Below are 20,141 nucleotides of genomic sequence, written 5' to 3'. Positions count from 1 at the left end.
GCCAAAGAGATATTCCACATCACAAAATATCATGCTCAGCAATAACGTGGGGAGTGAGAAGGGCTTCAAAAGTAGCCACTGCTTGGGCACTGGCTGGGCATCAGCCTGCTGGTGGTGATTGCCTTTGCATCACTTTTTCTCCTTGCTCCCATTTTTCTTCACTTACTAATTTATCCTTATCTCAACCCATAAGGTTTTCCTCACTTGCCCTTCTGCTGAAATTCCCTAGGGGATAGAGGTGAGCAAGTGACTAGGTCAGGGCAGAACTGTTAGCCATGGTCAACCCACCACAGTCTTTTTTGTTGCACAGCTTGGGGCTCGAGGAGTTCACGTTAACAACAAAATTGATTGGACTGTGCTAGGTGGAATTTATAGTTGTTATACCTGTTCAGCTGCTACTTCTCATTTCTGGTCACAACATCAATTTATTTGTTTTCAATACTGCTTCATTTGTTCACTTACTTGCTCCATGGCATGCTCTTGTTGTACATCAAATTTCAGGGCTTGTTAATGGCTACTTTCAGCATGTGCAGTTCGCTGTGCTGTTTATCACTTTGCTTTGTTTTGCCCGAAAACGCCACGATAAAAGCACTGTCCTTGAGCGTAATCTGGTATTTGGGCCCTGCATTGCTCTAGTCTCTTCAGGGGTCTATCTGCTCCCGTGTGACTTGATTCACAGGCCAGTTTCTGTAAGGAAATATCCAACTGCTCTGGTGTCGGGTCCTACAGTTGCTATAGCGTGGACATCTGCTCCAGCACAGTTATGAAGCATTTTTACTACAGTGACAGCACCACATACTGACTACCATTTTTTTGGGTTACCCTTTACAAGCAGAAGGAACTAAGTCAGAGAACTTCACTTTGAACTTCAGTAAAGTTTCTGTGCATCTTATCTAAATATGCCAATCCAAAAATTTGATGTTTACAATAAACAACAACAAAGCGTTAACACTCTCAGAGAGAAAGATGCTGAGTTAAGGTTTGAGTTTTTAATCTTACAACATTAAAGTTTTTTGAGTATAAAGTGCTGGACATACTGAAGATTTCAAATTTTTTTTGAGAATGCAGCTGTTACTACTTAGTCTCTGTTTGATTGTTTAATGAGGATTCTAAGTCTGAAAAATTCCAGCAAATTGTAAATCCCAGTATGTTTCTTCTTTAACCTAGTCATGCATCAGCCTGGAGAAGAGAAGGCTCCAGGGAGACCTTATAGGGGTCTTCCAACACCTAAAGGGGGCCTACAGGAAAGCTGGGGAGGGACTCTTTGTCAGGGGGTGTAGCGATAGGACAAAGGGGAACAGCTTTAAACTAAGAAAGGGGAGATTTAGGTTATATATAAGGAAGAAATTCTTCACTCAGAAGGTGGTGATGCCCTGGTACAGGTTGCCCAGAGAAGCTGTGGGTGCCCCATCTCGGCGGGGGGGTTGGAACTGCATAAACTTTAAGGTCCCTTCCAACCTAAACTATTCTATGAACCTATGAAAATGACCTTTAAAAAATGCATTTAAAAATACACTTTACTACAATTCTAATTTACACTTTTGGTCTTTTAGTTCACTAATAGAATCCCGTTAACTTTAAATTTCATACAACTAAATAAACCAATTTATTTAATTTGTAAATAAGCCACAGATCTCAATGCTTGTGAAGTTTAGCCCTTTATGAGGGAAGGGCACCTCTAGCACTCCCTAATGATCCCCTCTCACAGATGATTACTGTACACACGTAACAATCATGGCAGTTTGCTACATTACTGGTGCTAATGCATATAATGTCCTCATTTATGGGAATGGGAAATAACATTTAAGGTCTCATGGGAATGGATCCCATTGTCCCTAGCTGAAAAAATTGTGCCTGCTTCTACCTGCCTACCAGGAAGCAAACAGCAACTAAAATATCTGCAGATACCAATCCTGCCAGTATCACAACTTTCTGATTTATGACTATTTATGCACGGTTCTAGTTTTCTAAACTGGACACATATCCATATCTGGAATCAAGTGAGCAGTATGTATAACAATAAAGAAGCATATATACTACACATGCATGCACATTCCTTGAATAACACTTAATTCCTAGGACACAGATTAGTTCTTTGAGGAACTTTAAATGTGTTCAGCATTTAAATATTACAAAACGAGCTTTCGTCACAGTAATGCATTACCTGGTAAACTAGTCTTCATGACATCAACACCAACTTGGAGCTCAGGCTCAGCTGCAAGAACTGCATAATCCCCTTGATGAGAGACATTGAAGTTGTAATTCGAACAGGCACTGAGTATGGCATTTGCCAGGAATGGTTTTCCTTTTGATGTCCTTTGCAGGTGTATTTCATTCCAAGGTATGCACAGCTTTTCTGCAATTAATTTCCGCATCAGCAGGCGACCAGCCTATGAAATAAAACAGAAGTGATTCACACAGAACTATTATGTTATGTATGAGGTATTTGTGGTTCCTAGAAAATCACTTGCCTAAAAATAAGTATGCTTTTATTATTGCACAGAGAAAATGAATATGTTTATGTTAAATCATTAAGCTTTTCCCTTTAATGAAAGCCCTTGCCATATAAACTTAACCAAATCGAAAAACATTTCACCAGACCTGATTACACAACATGTTTGCTACCACTGTTAGCACAGAGATAAATAAGGCCCAATATAATGTAGTTTCAGCCTAGACAAGTGACATAAAATTGTTCTTTTTTACTTAAGATACTTTACTGCACAGATGAATACCTTTTACCCCACACTGAACAGTTAAAATTCTCTCAGTTTGCTTTTCAGTACATTCAGTTACTTTGGTGCTAAATGAAATAGTGCACAGACAAAAGTGATGAGTAACTGTTTATAGGGTAATTAGCAAAAGACTGCATTACTGCCCCACTCTTATGTAAGATTTTAAACCTGAATTGATTATGCAAAAGACTCTGGATGAAACAGCTTTTTTCGTTTACAGATTACACTACGACCGTCTCTGTGCAGAATTTCCTAGAACTTGCTCATGTTTTCTTGACTCAGGGGGTGGTGAGGCCTGGCACAGGCTGCCCAGAGAAGCTGTGGATGCCCCATCCCTGGAGGTGCTCAAGGCCAGGCTGGATGGGGCTTTGGGCAACCTGGGCTGGTGGGAGGTGTCCCTGCCCATGGCAGGGGGCTGGAACCGGGTGATCTTTTAGGGTTTCTTCCAACGCAAACCCTTCTGTGATATGGTGACCTTACCTCCTGAGGGACATAAAACTTGTGAACCTTTCAGAATAACTACTCATAGCAGAGTGCTACCACCCTCTTAACCTAACCTGCAACGAGAGCTGCCAAGTAACGATTTCTAACCCCTTGCCCGCCCTGACGTGACCCCGCAGGTCCCATTTCTCCACAACCAGCCCTGCCCGCGGCCCCCCCGGACGAGGCAGCCCCCGGTGCCCCCAGCCCCGTTCCCTGCGGTACCAAGGCGGCTTTGGCATCGCGGGCGAACACCAAGCGCCCGATGCGCTCCTTCTCCTCGGGCTGCACCAGCCGCGCCGCCAGCAGCCACTCCTCGCGGCGGGGGCGCCAGGAGGCGCAGGGGAAGGCCCAGCGCACGCCGCCCATCGCCCCCTCGGCCGGGACCGCCTCAGCGCAGCCCCCCCCTTCACCCGGGGCCCCCTCAGGAGGCCCCGCCGCGCTCCTCACGCCCCCCCCTCCCAACCCAAGCGGTCGGTGGGAGGGCCCAGCTGGGGAGCTGCCAGGACCAATCCGATGCCAGAAAAGCCCTGAGTGACAGGGGAACGGGCCAACCACAGGCTGATCAGAGAGAAGGAGGCTGGGCGGTGCCGCCAGAGCTCTAGCGGAGGATGGGCGGGGTTTTATCCAGATTGACAGCCCGCCGAGCCATTCCGAGGGAGCGAACGCGGAGAATGACACCGGAAGGAGCCAATCCGCTGACGGGGCTGCCGCCGGGGGGTGGGCCAGAGCGGGACGGCGAGCTGCTGGTGGCGGCTGCAGGTGGGTGCGCGCTGTTCAGCGGGGAGCGCGGAGGTGGGGAGGGGGGCAGCTCTTCGCCGCTTCCACAGGAGCAGCGGCGGCACCGGGAACCGCCACGCCCCGGAGCCCGCAGTCGGGCTGCAAGAGGAAAAAACGGGCCGGCAGCATGAGTCCTCCCTTAGAATGAAGGGAGGCGGCGCACGGCGCATGCGCGGGCGGGTGGGTGGGCATGCGCAATAGCGGCACTGAAGCCGCTGCCCGCCCCTGACGGGCGGGGCGCTGTGAGGGCAGGGGCAAAGAAGGGGACGGGGACGGGGACGGGGACGGGGACGGGGACGGGGACGGGGACGGGGACGGGGTCCGGGCGGTGTCACCGCGGGTCGGGCCCTGAAGGCCCCGTCTGGCCCCAAAGGCCTCCTGGGGCCGTTGCTTTGGGTCTCTGGGGGGCAGGAAGGGCTGAGGTGGGGCCATTTTGTTCCCCTGGGCTGCGGATTGGGGGCCTCGGGAGCGGGCAGCCCCGCTGGGCACTGTGCCTGTGGCTGCGCCCGTCTGTGCTGGCCGTCAAGTGATAAATAAAAGTAGTAAAGGGGTGTTAGGTCCAGCGTTTCTGAGAATCTGCTGTTATTCAGCACCCCAGCTCACTCTAATGTGAAAAAAATAAAATGCTGTTTTGCCCCAGGCCGGGTGATGTGTTGTCTTCCTGCCCAAAATAACCCCAAGTATAACTGCATGCAGGTTGGGCTCTGCAAAATGTTTTAAATGCTGTAGTAACAGCTGGGGAAGAAAGTGTCTGAGCGAGGCATCAGCGGTGTCATTTGTTCCTTTTCAAATGTGATTCCCATTCTTCCCCTTGACTTAAGCAAGGGATGTCGTACTCACTCCCTTGTGTGTTATTCACAGTGACACTGAGTGAAATGACAGCAGAGGAGGATTTAGTACAGTCAGAAAAAGCAGGAAAACGCTGCTTACGAATACTAATTTGTATCTGACTCTTAACATTTCGACTATTGTATTCAGCACACTTTAAGGAGGAAATAGTGGCCTTATCAATATTCACTTAATGACTTGTTATATCTAATGGAATAGGGATCTTACCTAGTTCAAAAAAAAAAAAAAAAAGAACTCTCAGGTCTGATTAATAAGTGTGACTTGTCTATGCTTTCTAGGTATAGAGATTAAAACATATACTTGAAAAAAAGTAGCTTATTTAATGAAATTTTTTAACAACAAGCATTACACATAAGCAAAGACTGAAGTTTGAGATGCACGTCATGGTGTGTAAGATAATGATGAGTAATTCAATATAAAGCCACATTTTGATTAGAGGTAAAATGGGCTAGAATTATAAATATGCTAAAATATCCTATAAATGTGTTCAATATTGCATGTACTCTTTGAAAATAAAAACTTATTTTTAATCACATACAGAAATTAAGAGACTAGAAAACCCAGTAACAGTAAAAGCAGCAATTTTTTTCTCTTCCGGAATTTGCAGTTATTACTTTTGCCAGAATTAGAAGTACAACATTGCATTTTAATTCACTTTTTTTTTTTTTCTGAAAATGAAAATTATGATTCTTGACCTTTCTTATCTGAAAATAATTTCCAAAGGAACCTGATGATTTTAATAAATCTAGCTTTACAATAAAATCCAAGCAGTTTGAGTTCTCCTGATTATTTTTTTTTTGTCTTAATGGATTTATGTGTTTGTGAAAGGATATGCAATTACAGACTGCTGCTTGCAGAGAGGGAATCTTCCACATTGGGAATGTCTGCAGGAACCAGTGCAATTTCACTGCTTCCTGCTGGTACCATGCTGTTTCTTCTTCTTCCTTTTTTTTTTTTTTTCTTTTCATGCTGTTTTTTTTTTTTTAATCACTTCTAAAGAATTCAAAACTTTAAAGTCTCTGTGTCACCTTTTCTTCTTACAGTACTGTCTCAGTATGTTTTATTGATAAATGCCACTTTTTTTGTGGAGTAAATGTCTCATAATGTCACATGCATCTTTTTTGATTGTCTGAAAATGATTGACTAAGTATTAATTTTCTGCGATGTTCACTTATTTATGAAAAAGCTATGAGACTGAGTTGCACTGAATTTCCAAGACAGGAACCTGGAATTCTGTTACTGTTTGAGACCTTAGATAATTGATACAGTGGAGACAAATAATAATAAAATACAGAAATGCAGAACTTTCTACTTAGTATTTATACTTCAATTGTCTTTTAATCCATTCTTGCCTGTACAGTCAACAATTAGAAGAGTTACCAAAGGTACCCTTTAGACACCTGTTCCATTCATTCTCATCTTGCTGAATCAGGAGCTGTTAAATTAGATGTGTAGTGGGAAGCTGTGTGTTTAAAATTTGACAATAAATTATTAATTTCTCCCCCTTCGAATAGATCAGGAGTGAAAACAGCAAATTGTCTTAATAACTATGTAGAGTACTTGAAATATTAAAAATAAATTTTAAAATATTAATTTAAAACATTGAACTTGACATACCGAACCTCCTGAGATTTTATAGCATTCTTATTACACTAAAGCAGTTGGAGGTTAGGAGGGAGTATTTTTTCAAAACTTACACTGTCTGTACAGTTAAATTTTGTATTAGAAAACTAAAGCCTCCTCTCAAAAATGAATAGAGTTTCTTTATCTTCATTGTCTTTCTTCCTAGGTACATAAAGTATTCTGTAAAATAACAGCATTTACAATCTCTCTTTTTTAAAACCCTTTTGTCTAGTAAGGCACACCAACCAAGTTGGGAGCAGGTGAGGTGACAAAGGCTGCTTGTTTCTCATGAGATAGTTCTCATAGGTTAAGAACTATTAAGAAATAGTATCTTTTCTCTTCTTTAATTTACAGAGTGTTGTATAGAGAGTGCTGCAGCACAGTGATATTGTGCTTTGAGATAAAACAGCTAAAGGGTGCTTTACAGTTTTTTGTTAACCTTTATTTGGTACTTCAGTGTTGAGTTTAGACTGTTTCGGATGTGTGCATTATTAGAGGAGAAAACATTTACACGGAGAATGTTATTTGTGCTGTGTGAATGCATTGGTCAAGTAAAATTGGCGTCCAATGTGCTGGAACAGTCTGGAGCTTCTGTTCAATTGCAGAGGTTCAGTCATGTTTATTGTCAGGCAGGCATGGCCCTGGCATGTTTTTTTTCTCACAAAATGCTAGCTTAGGCACAATATTTATATATGTTCTATACTTTCACAAAACATCCATTTGGCTATTACAAAGTTGGATATATTTCTATATAGATTTTTATTTTACTATTATAAATCATCGTAAGAGTTTGGTGTTAGTCTCCTCCAGCGTTACTTTGTACCATGTCCTCCTCATCTGGGTGTTCATGCTTGATTCTTACTATGCGTGCCTTCATCCTTTCCTTGTTTAATAATTTTACCTCTGTTACCCACATAGAATGGCACATCTCATACCATTCTCATCTTCATTAGCACAAAATGTAACTAACCACTTTATCTGTTAGTCACAGCATCTAAGGCTATCTGGGCTGTCGGTTCAGTATGTAAACGCAAGTACTTTCTATGGCTATGTTCTGATTGTTATAACTGAAGTCTCAACTCAATCTGAATTTAGTAATATTCATAAAAGGAATATTCATAAAAAGTATAAAAGGCAAGTAAACAGCGCTGGGTGTGCGGGGAGTCTATGCCCCACCAACACGCACGCACGAACATCAAACATTCTAAATATACAGAACATTGCTTTACATACTAAACCCGAGTATGCCTATACATACGTACAATCAGGAAAGGTAACAAACAATCCTTTAAGTTCCATGACTTAACAGTCTCCATTTTCCATTCCTTTTGAACAATATGTCTTGCTTTAAGTTGTCAAGCAACTCAGCCTTTGGGCCTTATGTATCCTGTTCTTCCTGAATCAAAGAAAAACATATCCATCTCCTTTTCAAGGCCAGTGAGGCCTGGGTCAAAAGGCATGTCCAGGTCAGCAGGGGACGTAACAGCAAAAGCCTTTGATGGCTGTAGGCAGAGGGGCCGATGGTGTAGGGTGCCACCTCAAATGACACCCTAACGACTGCCATTACCTTACCATCCCCACCTCCTGTTGTTCAGGTGCCTGCTGCTTTGCCTTGCTTTGTGGCCAGATATGAAATGGCCATTTCTTGCCATTCAGCTGTCAGGTGGGCAGAATGTCTCACATCTCAAGTGGAAGTCTGAACAGGCAGCCTTGGAAGGTACATATATCTTCCTGATTATGTGTTTAAGTGGGGTTGATCTTAAATAAACATCTTTGTCAAATGTAATTGTAGTGGCCAATGGGTCACTTTGTGATGTGACTTTCAAGTGGGAAAACTTTAAGGGGGTTTGGTTTCATTTTTTAGAAAGCTGGGCTGATACTTATGGGTACACAGAACTCTGAGATTGGAAAAATCAATGATTAAATTCCCTTTGACAAGGCAGAGTGGCAACAAAGGGGATAACCATACAGTAAGAGCAGCAAATGATCAGCCATGATCAGATGGAGCCCACAAGCACAAAGATAGACAACAACCCAAGGCTCCCTTCTGTCAGGGCGTCTTCATCGAGGAGGCCATATGGCAGGTAGCTGAAGGGTTCCTGAGACTGTCATCTGTCCCTCCCGACCTCTTCAGGATGCATGCCATGAGTCTTGCCGTTCTTATGGCCAGTGGTGTGTCTACCCAGTGACCAAAATGTGGCATTAATGAGTACAAGATGTGAAAACATTAAGTACGTGAGCAAAGAAGCTTTGCTGAGTGGTGGGGTACCCTCAGTCTGGTCACATCAGAGACCACGTTTGGTCTCAGAGCAGGCAATACCCAGCCCCATATGCCAGTACCCAGAATCTGATGTGTCACATTGCAGGAGGTGCCAGAAGGCAGTTGTGTGACGAGTATCTGTGGGGTTGTGTGATGGAAGAGGGCCTGAGAAGGTATAGCTTTTGTGTGCCTTGGGAAGAGGACGTATGGCAAACAGCCATACGTTAAGAAATAAAAATAGGAGATCCCAAGTCTAATGAACCATCTACTGAAATTCTGTTCATGGTAATAATTCATGTAAAGACAGGCTCGGTAACTGGAATCCTGTGTTCCTACAAGGAACAAAAATAAGGAGTCTCATTGCCCAGCTTTTCTGAACTCCAGACCTACGCAACATATGTCTGCACCCCCCATGTTTGAACTCTGCTGTCAGGAACTTGATCAAATATTTATAAATGTAATTGCAACTATTGATTAATTCATATGACTTTGTAGAAGATGCATGAAATAATTATAAATACTACTTGGCTCTGTTTTTAACGTACAAAGTTTTAGCTGAATTGTTCAAGGTATTTTGTAGGGATATAAAATCATGAACAGATCGGTCAAACTGGTAATATAGTACCAAAAATATCGTATAATGCAGGAATTAGCTACAGAAGAAATGAGAATTGATGTATTTTTTTTCTACTGAAGCAGAGGGAGGAGTGAATTAGGCTAAACCATGGCACAGTATTATGTATATCTTCCTTAATGGTGGACAAAACCAGTTGCAGTACATCACTGAAAATTGCTTTTAATTTAAAATAAGGAGACACTGCTATCACAGATTAGGATTAAGATGCACCAGATGAATAGTGAGACGCTGCTGAGAATTTAACCATCATGCTGTACAATAAATCTGGTAACAATGAAACAAAGATGAGCTCAAACTGGACTGAGTGAAGAAAAAGCTGCAAGAAATAATAAGCAAAAGAAAAATTCAGTCTCATAAATGGTGTTAGAAATTTTGGCAGTTGTTTAATTCATCCGAACAAACATGGATGAAAAAGAGGATATCATCACTTGATGGTTGTGAGTGACTAAATATCACAAAGGAAAATTAAGTCAAATGACAGTTTTGTCAGAAGAACAAATACGCGTAAGCATTAATAAATTGAATGTGTACTTAAAAGAACGCTTGCAGTCTTGTCATCAATAGTAGTGGAAAAGCCTTTCAGTGGAAATAGTGGTGGTAAAAGAAAAATTGGAAAATATATGCTTTTATGAAAGTGATTATATGATGTCTTTGCCTGCAGAGATGGACCTGATGACATTAGATGTTTCTGTGTTCCTTATACAATGATGAATGTTTCCGAAACTGGTAATTTTACCCACAGAAAACAAGTAGTAAGTCAGAGCTTGATACAGAAATTACATATAAAAGGAGGAACATGTCTACTATCTATTATCAATTCCAGAATTTGTTAAAAAGGTTTACATGTCCTTTAGAAAAATTTTACTTTACATAATGCTAATTAAACCTTGAAATTGACTTATTTTAAGTTTCATTCAGTTGTGGGAAACTGATTTTACTGAAGTGACTGCTTTTGCAGGTTCAGTCTCTTGAGGAGTAGAATTGAAGGTCATAAGAAAATTCTAGAGAATTCTGACATACAAAAAAAAAGCTTTATGATTTATGGAAGTTGAGGTTTATGAGGCCATATATTATCAGAATAAATGGTGGTCTTGTTCTTCTGTATTTTCCTAGTTCCTCAGGCTTAGAATGGAAAGAGTGAATACATGAGATTGTCTGGCCATGGCAAGGAGAAGATGCCTGTTCCAAGGGTGCCAGTGCTGGGAGCAAGATCAATGGATCTCTTCTATTCCAGGAGACATGGAGGTCTATTTGTGGTTGGAGCTACCTGACTAGATAAAAGCGTAGATCAGTCTGCTGTGAAAGTACCTCCCATGAAGAAGACTGCCTGATGGCGTAGTTTGTTCTGAATGTATCACCTGATTAGTTAAGCCTTTTCATGAAATTTAAAAAGCAGAATCGATATTTTTATGGTCTCTGTGTTTGGCTTGGATTTTTTTATCCCCTTCTTTGTCAATTCAGGTGGGCCATTATCTATTGCTAATTGGAATTGGAATTGTGGAAGCAGAATCCTCTAATAGAAAAACTGTGCCGTGTTTCCTTAAGCTTTGAAATAGGCAAGCTTGACACAAGTTTCCAGCAAGGCCAGCTTATGCATCTGTAGCAGTATAAATACATCTCAAGACAGGTGTAAATAAAATATATTTAAAGTTTCTTTATGCCATGAAAGTGGAATAAAATATTTTTAATGTACAAAAAAAACAAAAAAGCAAAGCCCAACTTACTGTACAAACCATGCACTTTATTCAGTATAGGGTTTTTCACAAGAAAACCTTGTCTACTGAAAGGAAGATTGCATTGTCTTAAGTTTAAATCAGTTCTGAACCCAGTTAATGTTTACGTCTCAGTAAGTGGAGCTCCCAGCATGCAACATAAGCTGTAAGCAAACAGCCGGCTTCAGGGGCAAATGTAGAGGTTGCAAGGTAAAGTCAGTGTCAATTACCTAAACACTCAAAGCTGTACTGTCACCAAACTGTCTCTAAATGACCCCAGCTGGTAACCCCTAGCAATCCTGTGACTAGGCCAGGGTGTGTTTGTGCTGTTATTTTCATCTGGAGTACCTAATGGGAATCCAGGAGCCTGTATCTCCTGTGCTCTGTAAGCCTTAGAAAGACCATTGGACTCCTTTGCGTTTGGGGGTTTGTAGTATGCAGATGAACCTTCTTAAAATCTAAAAATATGTAATGAAATGCTCCTTTTCCATCTTCATTTTTCATCAAATTATAAGAGTGTGCTTTTTTTTTTTTTTTGAGGATAAGCCTAGGAATACTCTCATGATCATTAAAATCTGTATCACACTCCTTGGTATGTTCCCTGTGGACTCTATTGAAAAAAATCCTACAGGTAGGTACTATTTGTATATATGCTTTTCGCTACGCATCAGATATTTTACTTTTCAAAGTATGTCTTCTTTATGTCTTTTGCAAAGTAGAAGTATTATTATCAAATTCAGTGTAAAAGTCACTTAAATTTAGAACCGTACATAAGACTTGCAAACCAACTTCAGGATTTGTGTTTTATGGCACATTGATTAAAAAAATAATGAGACTGTAAAATCCATTACTTATTTTTCCGTTTCAGGAGTAGATTGAAGAAAACATGGCCAATCAACGGGATTACATTAGCAGACCTATTTGCAATGGAATTTCTGTTCCTGAAAATAAAATCAATTCCTTAGTGGCTGAAGGTCATGGACAACAAATTCTAAAAGTACTACAAAAGTTCAGAGAACAAAATATATTTTTTGACTTTAAAATTATTGTGAAAGATGAAACAATTCCTTGTCATCGTTGTGTACTGGCAGCATGCAGTGATTTTTTCAGGTAAACATAATTTTGGCATGAGTTTGCAGGAAATGGCTTGTAAGTACTCTGGGAGGGAGGGAAGGAATACCAAAAAATAAAAGATAAATCACCACAATTTTCATATGTCTGCAGGGTTTTGATCAACATGGTCAAACATCATATTAAGGATACTTAAAATTAAAAAAAATAAAAAATTGCAGTGTTATATTTCCAAAATTATATGAGGACCCTATGAATTTTAGATGCAAATAGCAGTCTGTACTGTGAAATAAAAATGTCAAACCATAACTGCATGACTCTGCTGTTTGGTAGAATTGAAACAAGTTGCCTGTACCTATACTTGAAGGACTGCAAAGGTATTGCTTGACTGTTTGGGACAGGCTATGTACTTTGCACATTTACATTGTGAAACGTAACAGGCTGATTCCATATACATCTTGTATCGAACAATTGTGGATAAATTGTTTGTGGGGCTGGATTTTGTTATAATAAGATGAGTGATCAGCATAGTACAGTTTGTCTTCATAGTTATTTATCAGATATCTAATATTTTTTTCAAAACTACAGAGTTCAGCCTTTCAGCATGAAACAAACCTGTGATTTTCCTTCTGGTACTTAAAGCTATACATTCTTAAGGGACAGATTTTTCATGTACAGAATATAAATTTATGAAGAACTTTGCTGAGCTTTTCATTAGGAAGACTCAGTCATGCAATTCCATGCTGAAAATCTGTTTCCAAGTACACTTTTTACTGAAACATGAAGACACTGGTAGAAAGAGCTTCCAGTGGTAATTTTTAGAACTGAAGTAAGCACATGGTAACGTGGCCTTTTTACTACCTATAGTCATTTCAGGTTAAAATTTGCCAGGAGGGTTTGCATGTAACAGCTGCTAACAGCAGCCATCAAAATTAGACGTTATCCTGGAATGCAAGGCCCGTTTACTGTCTTTATGGAATAGAAAGTATCCACATCCACTACATGAAAGATTTTTCATCTGAAAAATTATATTTCTCACCTTCGGACTTCTCTTAGTTTTGGTTTCACTTTGTGAACCCAATATTCATCAATATTTTACTCCCTACTGGTTAACTTTTAAATCCAAAGCCTTTTCCTAGACTGCTTTCCTCCTACTGGTATCATTCAGTTGCTGTTGTGGGTAAGTGAAGCTGTAGTACATTTCCTAGGCATCCAGCATCCTTTCTATTTTACTCTACAACTTAGAGATTTATATCATAGCTCTTGGGTCAATGAGGAAAGGATTCAAAAGATTGGGTTGTTTAGTATGTAAAAAGTTCTTTGGGATGTAAGTTTCTTACTGTAATTTTACCTTCTTGTTCAGGTGAGTTCCTGCTTTACCTGATTTTCACTTTCCAAAGAGTATGCTATACAGAGTGATTTATCTTTTTTTTTTCTTTTTGGCTTCATAGAAGTATGGGATTTTAAAAACCACATGCTATACAGATATTAATTGTGTAACAGAGCTCCTTTTGTTAATAGCAACTACATTGGATATATTAATAATCCAGATGTAGTACTTAGTATTTTATCCAGATGTACTTAGTATTTTGAATCATTTGTCTAATTTTTCTCTAATATCATTTGTCAAATTCAGGAGCTGTTGCTATCGTGTGCAGTAGTTAAAAGTTAAAGAGTAGTTATTGCATATTTAGTAATAAAATACTCAGTTGCAGTAAAATTTGGACAGACCTACTGATCAATAATGTTTGTTTCATAATGTCAACCATTCTTTGTATTCAGTCACAATCCACTTTCTGCACAAGATTCATTTTATCATCCAATACTATGTCAAAAGCTCATTTTTCTGACATCTGCCTGTACCCATAAATCTATCTGTCAACTCTATAGTAAAAATGAAGGTTCTTCATACTTTTCTCCTCTTTCACCACTTGTCCACTTTTATTACTGAGGCATGCACCCATCATCCATCCTGCCATTTGTTCCAGCCTGCAATTTTGAAGGCCTTCTTTTTCTCTTAATTTTCTGTATTCATCCACAGTGCATGACCTAAATCATGTTAGTTTTTTTTGCTATATATTTTTTAAATCTGCCTTTCTTTCTCAGTGTTGAAACTGATGCTGCCCCTAACATTTTCACATCTTTGTTCCCATTGAGAGCTGTAGACTTCATCTAACTCTGAAAATCCATAGAAAACACAGCTGCTGCTATCATTTTTATGAGCTATCACTTTGAATATGTTCTTATCACCACTCCTTTATGTCTGCTACCATATCAAGCAAATGTGTTGTTATTTTTGATAACCTTCACATTTTAGATCTATACAGCCATCCCACCTTATTATCTCCTCCTTCTCACATCAGCTTTCTCTTCTGTTTGCTAGATCCTTAATTTCTGTGTATATCTTCTGTATTTTATTCACAGAGCCATGTTTGAAGTTAATATGAAAGAACGAGATGATGGCAATGTTACTATTAGTAATCTATCACCCAAGGCAGTGAAAGCTTTTCTTGATTATGCTTACACAGGAAAAACAGAGATAACAAACGATAATGTGGAAATGCTCTTCCAGCTGTCATCATTTCTTCAAGTTTCACTCCTTTCCAAAGCTTGCAGTGACTTTCTAATAAAAAGTATTGATCTTGTGAATTGCTTACAGTTGCTTTCGCTATCGGAAAGTTACGGCTCCGACCGCTTATTTGATCACGCACTAGATTTTGTACAGCACCACTTTTCCTTGCTGCTCAGATCAAGTGACTTCTTGGAGATTAATTTTGAGATATTGCAAAAATGTCTTGAGGCTGATGAACTAGATGTCCCTGAGGAAGAATCAGTGTTGAAAGCTGTCCTTCAATGGACCAAACACAACTTAGAAACACGACAGAAATATCTGCCTAATTTGATCCAAAAAGTGAGACTACACCAGTTACCTGAAAAGACTTTGCAAGACTTCCTGCACTCTGAAGAATATTTACTGAAAAGTGCTAATTGTTCAGTAATAATCAATGATGCAGTTAAAAGTGTGCAAAACTTTAGTGGACTGTTTCCAGATGCACGCCCTTCAACGACAGAAAAATACATATTTGTTCATAAAACTGATGAAGATGGAGAAAACAGGCATACATTTTGCTATAACATCAAAACAGATAAATGGAAAGAACTACCAAATACACACATGATTGATCTTCCAGGGTCAAGTTTATCTAGCTATGGAGAAAAAATATTTATAACTGGAGGATGCAAAGGGAATTGCTACAGGACCGTCAGGCTTCATATTGCTGAACCGTTTCATGATGCCACAGACCAAACCTGGTGCTACTGCCCAGTCAGTAACGAATTCTCCATCGTGTCAGCTATGACAAAGCCAAGGACAATGCACACATCTGTTGTAACCTTAAATCAGTTGTTTGTAATCGGTGGAAAGACCAGAGGAGCTCAAGAAACCCGAAGTCTTTTGGATGTAGAATGTTACAATCCCCTTTCCAAAGACTGGAAATCTGTAAGCCAACTACCAAGGGGTATCTACTATCCAGAAGCAAGTGCATGTCAGAATATAATTTACGTTCTTGGCTCAGAAGTAGAGATTACTGATGCCTTTAATCCATCTCTTGACTGTTTCTTTAAGTATAATGCTATGACTGATCAGTGGTCGGAGCTTGTAGCAGAATTTGGGCAGTTTTTCCATGCAACTCTAATCAAAGCTGTTCCAGTGAACTGCACGCTGTATATATGTGATCTCTCCACCTACAAGGTCTACAGCTTTTGCCCAGAAACCTGTGTATGGAAAGGGGAAGGATCTTTCGAATGCGCTGGCTTTAATGCAGGCGCAGTTGGGACAGAAGACAAAATTTATATATTAGGTGGTGATTATGCTCCAGAAGAAATCACAGATGAAGTTCAAGTCTACCACAGCAGTAGGTCTGAGTGGGAAGAAGTTTCCCCAATGCCAAGAGCCTTAACTGAGTTTTACTGTCAGGTCATTCAGTTTAATAAATATAGGGACCCCTGGTCATCTGTAATGACAATTTGCTCCGGAGAATTTTGAAACTCTTGTGTCAGATGAATCTATTTAAATGCACAAGATTTAGAATAGATTTTTAGGTATTAATTTGCAGAAGAATATGTACTGTTTTTGTTTTAAGTTATTCAGTTTAAATTGTCAGCTATAGACTTGTTTTTGAAAGGGTCCATAAAACTGTCACTCATTATATATAAAGTATTTTTAGTTTTATATACAAGTCTTCTCTGTAGTTATCTGAATTTTCAAAACACTACATTTCAAGAAAGAAGTTATGAAGAATTCATCTTGTAATGTGCCATTATTTCTGTAATAATCACAGTCAACCTAGGAGACAAATTGCTGAGTGAAAAAAGTACTTGTGATACTGTTTTCCCTATGTAACTGAAGTTTAAAAGAAATCTACATTCATGTGTTGTTGTTTTTTTGTCAGCTTTATCTTATTAGAATGACCTTAGCAAAGGCAAAAGCCAAAGTGACCTTCACAGCATTAAAACCAGGTATCTAACATGAAGAGACTGATAATTTCTGTCATCTTACATCAGCTCTTCCGTTTGACCAGTGTTTCTCCATCCTTGTGCCTTAGTAGTAGCTGTACTTTCCGTTGTCATCCCATAGCTGTGGCAAGAAAAACCTTGGTGCCATTTTGCAGGACGAGAAAGATTTCTACAGGGTGGATGATTCCTGTGGGAACTTGATGGTCACCTCAGTCGCTGAAAGGAAAAACGCTTCGAACAGAAGTCTTCCATCGCTGAAGTCTGCAGTGCTATCTGATAAGCAAGCTGCACAGTAAGCTTTAGTTGTTGCTTCAGTTAATTACGGGAAAAGTTTGTATCTTGCCATATATAAAATACAGTGTTACATAAATAACTCCCCATACCTAAAGTAAATAGTATTCTAAAGTGAAATAACACCTTATTATTCTTTTTTTTTTTTTTTTTTTTTTTTTTTTTTTTTTTTTTACTTCTATAGTATTTTAAACGTATGACACTTTCATCTTGTACTTCATAGTAATTTTAAGTGGTAAAATATTACACGGTAAACACTACATAATATATTGCTTGAGAAACTTCCTACAGTAATCTATCATCATGTTAAAATTGTAATGGACTTTCAGTATTACTATTAGTGTAGGCATACATAGTGAAGTAAATTTGATCTCATGCATACAAACTGGGAGCTGTGTCTAACAGAAGGACACTGGTGTTAGCTAGGTTTCATAAACTCATTTGTAATCTTCCCCAGCCTGATAATTTTCTTTCTTTCCAGATATTTAAATAAGGTTTTGGGAGCCCTTATATACTGTTTAAGCCATAAAGTTGTGTTATGCCAGGCAGAATGGTTCTAAACATCTAAGCATGTCTTTTCCAAGTAGCTGAAAAATGAACAAAATTTAGTGAGGTAGCTAAAAAATCTTTCACACAGCTTGAAGCAACTATGTGCAACTTTCGTTATCACATCTCTACTGCATGTACTGTTTGCAAAAGTCAAGCTCAACATTTGCACTTAAAGCTTGGTATCACCTTGCAATGTATTTTTCTTTCAGATACCAAACAATGGCAAGCTCCAATTCTGTGATTTTTATAATTTGTTATCAGATATCTTTAAAAAAGTACACAATATTTATCATAAATACTTTCATAAGGATATAAATGAAAATTATGCACATTCGGATAACCTATTACTAGTGGAACCTTCCACCTTGATAATTTCTATTAAGGTATGTGTCAGTTCTGTAGAAGTCAATAGTTTGTTTTAGCAGTATTTCAGATAACTTCCACATTTATTTTGCTCTTTTCATCATGAGTCTCCAACTCATAACTACATTTAGACAGGTACCTTATAGAATCACCATATGAAAATGCAAGTATTTTTATACTGGAACAGAACTACTTTTCATTAGTGCAAACCAAATGTATTGAATAGTTTAGGAGAGATGGAGAAAACTATTTCTGCTTATTGAAACATCAAGAGACAAATAAATAGATGTACAGGAGAACAGTAGTTTTAGCTTTAATAAGGCTACTCAAGGTAGCAAAGAGACTTCATTAACCATTAATTATTGCAACTTGTCACTTTCCATCAGAAATACTAATTCTTTGCTTGTGCTTTCATGCTGTTTTTATACCCAAGTAATAAGTATGCAATTTATGCAATGACAAAAGTAACATTATGCCCATAGCACGTGGGTAGAAACCGCTATGCAAGTTGGAAGAACTAGAGAAGTGCGAGTTATTTAATTGCCACCGTCCTGACCAAATTGGTGGGCCACATAAACAGCACTGAGTCAGTCACAAATTAAAGTGATGCTCTTTCCTCCAAGTTTTTCCTTCCAGCACATTTTATCTGGTGGTCCTCCATCCAGCTACTTGCTATGTGCACACACCTCTGTCACATGACATCAGACAGAGCAATGGCATATGTGGTAAATTATACAATATATATATATATATAGTGAAAACGATGCAGCTTTATTTGGAAAAACACATGCTTCTTTAATATTCTACGCGACATTTGCACAGGAACTAACGTCAGTTCCCAGTCTGACAAATCGTTCATGGATTTCAAATGGAGTTTAGCTGTCTTAATTGGTGATCAAGAAATGAAGTGGTAGTGTCAGTTATTTTACACTATTGCTTGTAAGAAGTTACTGTGAAATAGAATGAAATTTCTTCCATTATGTAGGTAAGCCAGTGGAGGAATAAAAAGGCTGTTTGCTGTAGTTTCACATACAAGGGTTAAATCTGATAGCGAAATTGAGTGCAGAAGCAGCTGTGTTAGAAAGTCATGGTTAGAAACAAGGCTTTATGATATGACTAATGGCCTATATTCCGCATGCTGTGATTAATACCCAATGATAGATGAAATCTCAGTGAAGTCAACTACACTGCTCAAAAGAATATGGATTATTTGTTTGAGTTACTTCTGTAAGTCTGGATCAAATATATATTTTTAGTTCACTTTACACAGCAGCTATGGAATTTAAAAAGATCCCCAAATTCATGCATTTTTTTCTGTATTTTTTCTGATTTTAAAAGCTCACAGAACTTTATGAAAATGTACATTCCTCTAAAAACAGTCCATGACTAGATTAATGATTACCTATGTTCTCACTGAAATATAGTAAAATGTTTAAAACATTCAAATTGCATGTAAAAGTATATGCTACTATTTGCACTTAAATGATGTAACCAAAACATTTCTAATAGTTGTCTATTATATGTCACAGAACACATTATAAGCATGACCAGTATAATATACATTAAGATAATATATTGTATGTGGAACTTCAATACCCAGTAATGATTATATTGGAATAATCTTAATTTTTAAAGAATGCTATCAAAACATTATGGCACTTTGGTAATGTTATCATATTGGTTGAGTTATAATAAATATCAATTATTCAGGTGTTTATATTGATTATGTTTGCACAGACCTGATGATCATTATTTATGTATTAATGAATTTATTTTCTATATTCTAAATACATTAATAGTAAGTCAGTTTACTGCTGTTAGAAAATCATTATATTTTAAAAATGGAGTAGATTTACTGGGTCAGATTTATTCCTGGTATTACTCCATTAAGAAAGCTGTATACCTCTTCTGATTATTAGTAACTGTTAGGTAAGGTCTAGGATATAGGATGTGCTGTTTGCATTTTGAAACGTGGAGTCTACTTTTAGATGTTTTTGTTTGTAGTTGACCGACAGGAGGCAGCACAAGATCTACTTTAATTAAAACAGAATTAAACCAGGGATATATTTGACAATATTTGTATCTGAACGTTATGCTCAGTTTATTTTTTTTTTCCCTTCCAACATCCAATACAGCATAGAGATCAGTAACATTTTGCTAATGCCTGGGCTCTGCTGATATGTGGAAAGTGCGATACTGTATGTTTGCTGAGATGTTCATTCTTCTGTGAAATAAAGCACTGAGCAACTGAATCCTTCTCAGGTCTGTTTCTGTTT

The 20,141-nt window shown here is 38.7% G+C and overlaps 2 protein-coding genes across 11 annotated transcripts in view; one reads left to right on the top strand and one right to left on the bottom strand.

Moving 5' to 3' along the window:
- AASDHPPT (aminoadipate-semialdehyde dehydrogenase-phosphopantetheinyl transferase) overlaps nucleotides 1-3,657 on the bottom strand; it is a 33,122-nt gene extending 29,465 nt beyond the window's left edge. Inside the window, exons 1-2 of the mRNA XM_084520808.1 lie at nucleotides 3,441-3,657; nucleotides 2,165-2,390 (exon numbers count right to left, since the gene is read on the bottom strand). Coding sequence (XP_084376934.1) covers nucleotides 2,165-2,390; nucleotides 3,441-3,584 — 370 coding nt within the window. The 5' untranslated portion in view covers nucleotides 3,585-3,657. The remainder of the gene's footprint in view (nucleotides 1-2,164; nucleotides 2,391-3,440) is intronic.
- A 44-nt stretch (nucleotides 3,658-3,701) lies between these two features.
- On the top strand, nucleotides 3,702-20,117 carry KBTBD3 (kelch repeat and BTB domain containing 3). 10 transcript variants are annotated; one of them, XM_084520733.1, is made up of 6 exons: nucleotides 4,347-5,282; nucleotides 8,063-10,116; nucleotides 10,478-11,286; nucleotides 11,617-11,707; nucleotides 11,945-12,186; nucleotides 14,572-20,117. In XM_084520733.1, the coding sequence occupies exons 5-6, from the start codon at nucleotides 11,963-11,965 to the stop codon at nucleotides 16,190-16,192; spliced, it is 1,845 nt and encodes a 614-aa protein (XP_084376859.1). In that variant the 5' UTR covers nucleotides 4,347-5,282; nucleotides 8,063-10,116; nucleotides 10,478-11,286; nucleotides 11,617-11,707; nucleotides 11,945-11,962; the 3' UTR covers nucleotides 16,193-20,117. The 10 variants fall into 10 exon arrangements, with proteins under 10 accessions (XP_084376863.1, XP_084376857.1, XP_084376856.1 ...); XM_084520737.1 differs by lacking the exons at nucleotides 4,347-5,282; nucleotides 8,063-10,116 and adding an exon at nucleotides 3,702-3,977 and having other exon boundaries at nucleotides 10,478-10,825; XM_084520731.1 differs by lacking the exons at nucleotides 4,347-5,282; nucleotides 8,063-10,116 and adding an exon at nucleotides 3,702-3,977.
- Nucleotides 20,118-20,141: the final 24 nt, after the last annotated feature.

Source organism: Aythya ferina (genome assembly GCF_964211825.1).
Source record: "Aythya ferina genome assembly, chromosome: 1".
Taxonomy (NCBI): Eukaryota; Metazoa; Chordata; class Aves; order Anseriformes; family Anatidae; genus Aythya; species Aythya ferina.
This window is presented reverse-complemented; position numbering and strand designations above follow the sequence as displayed.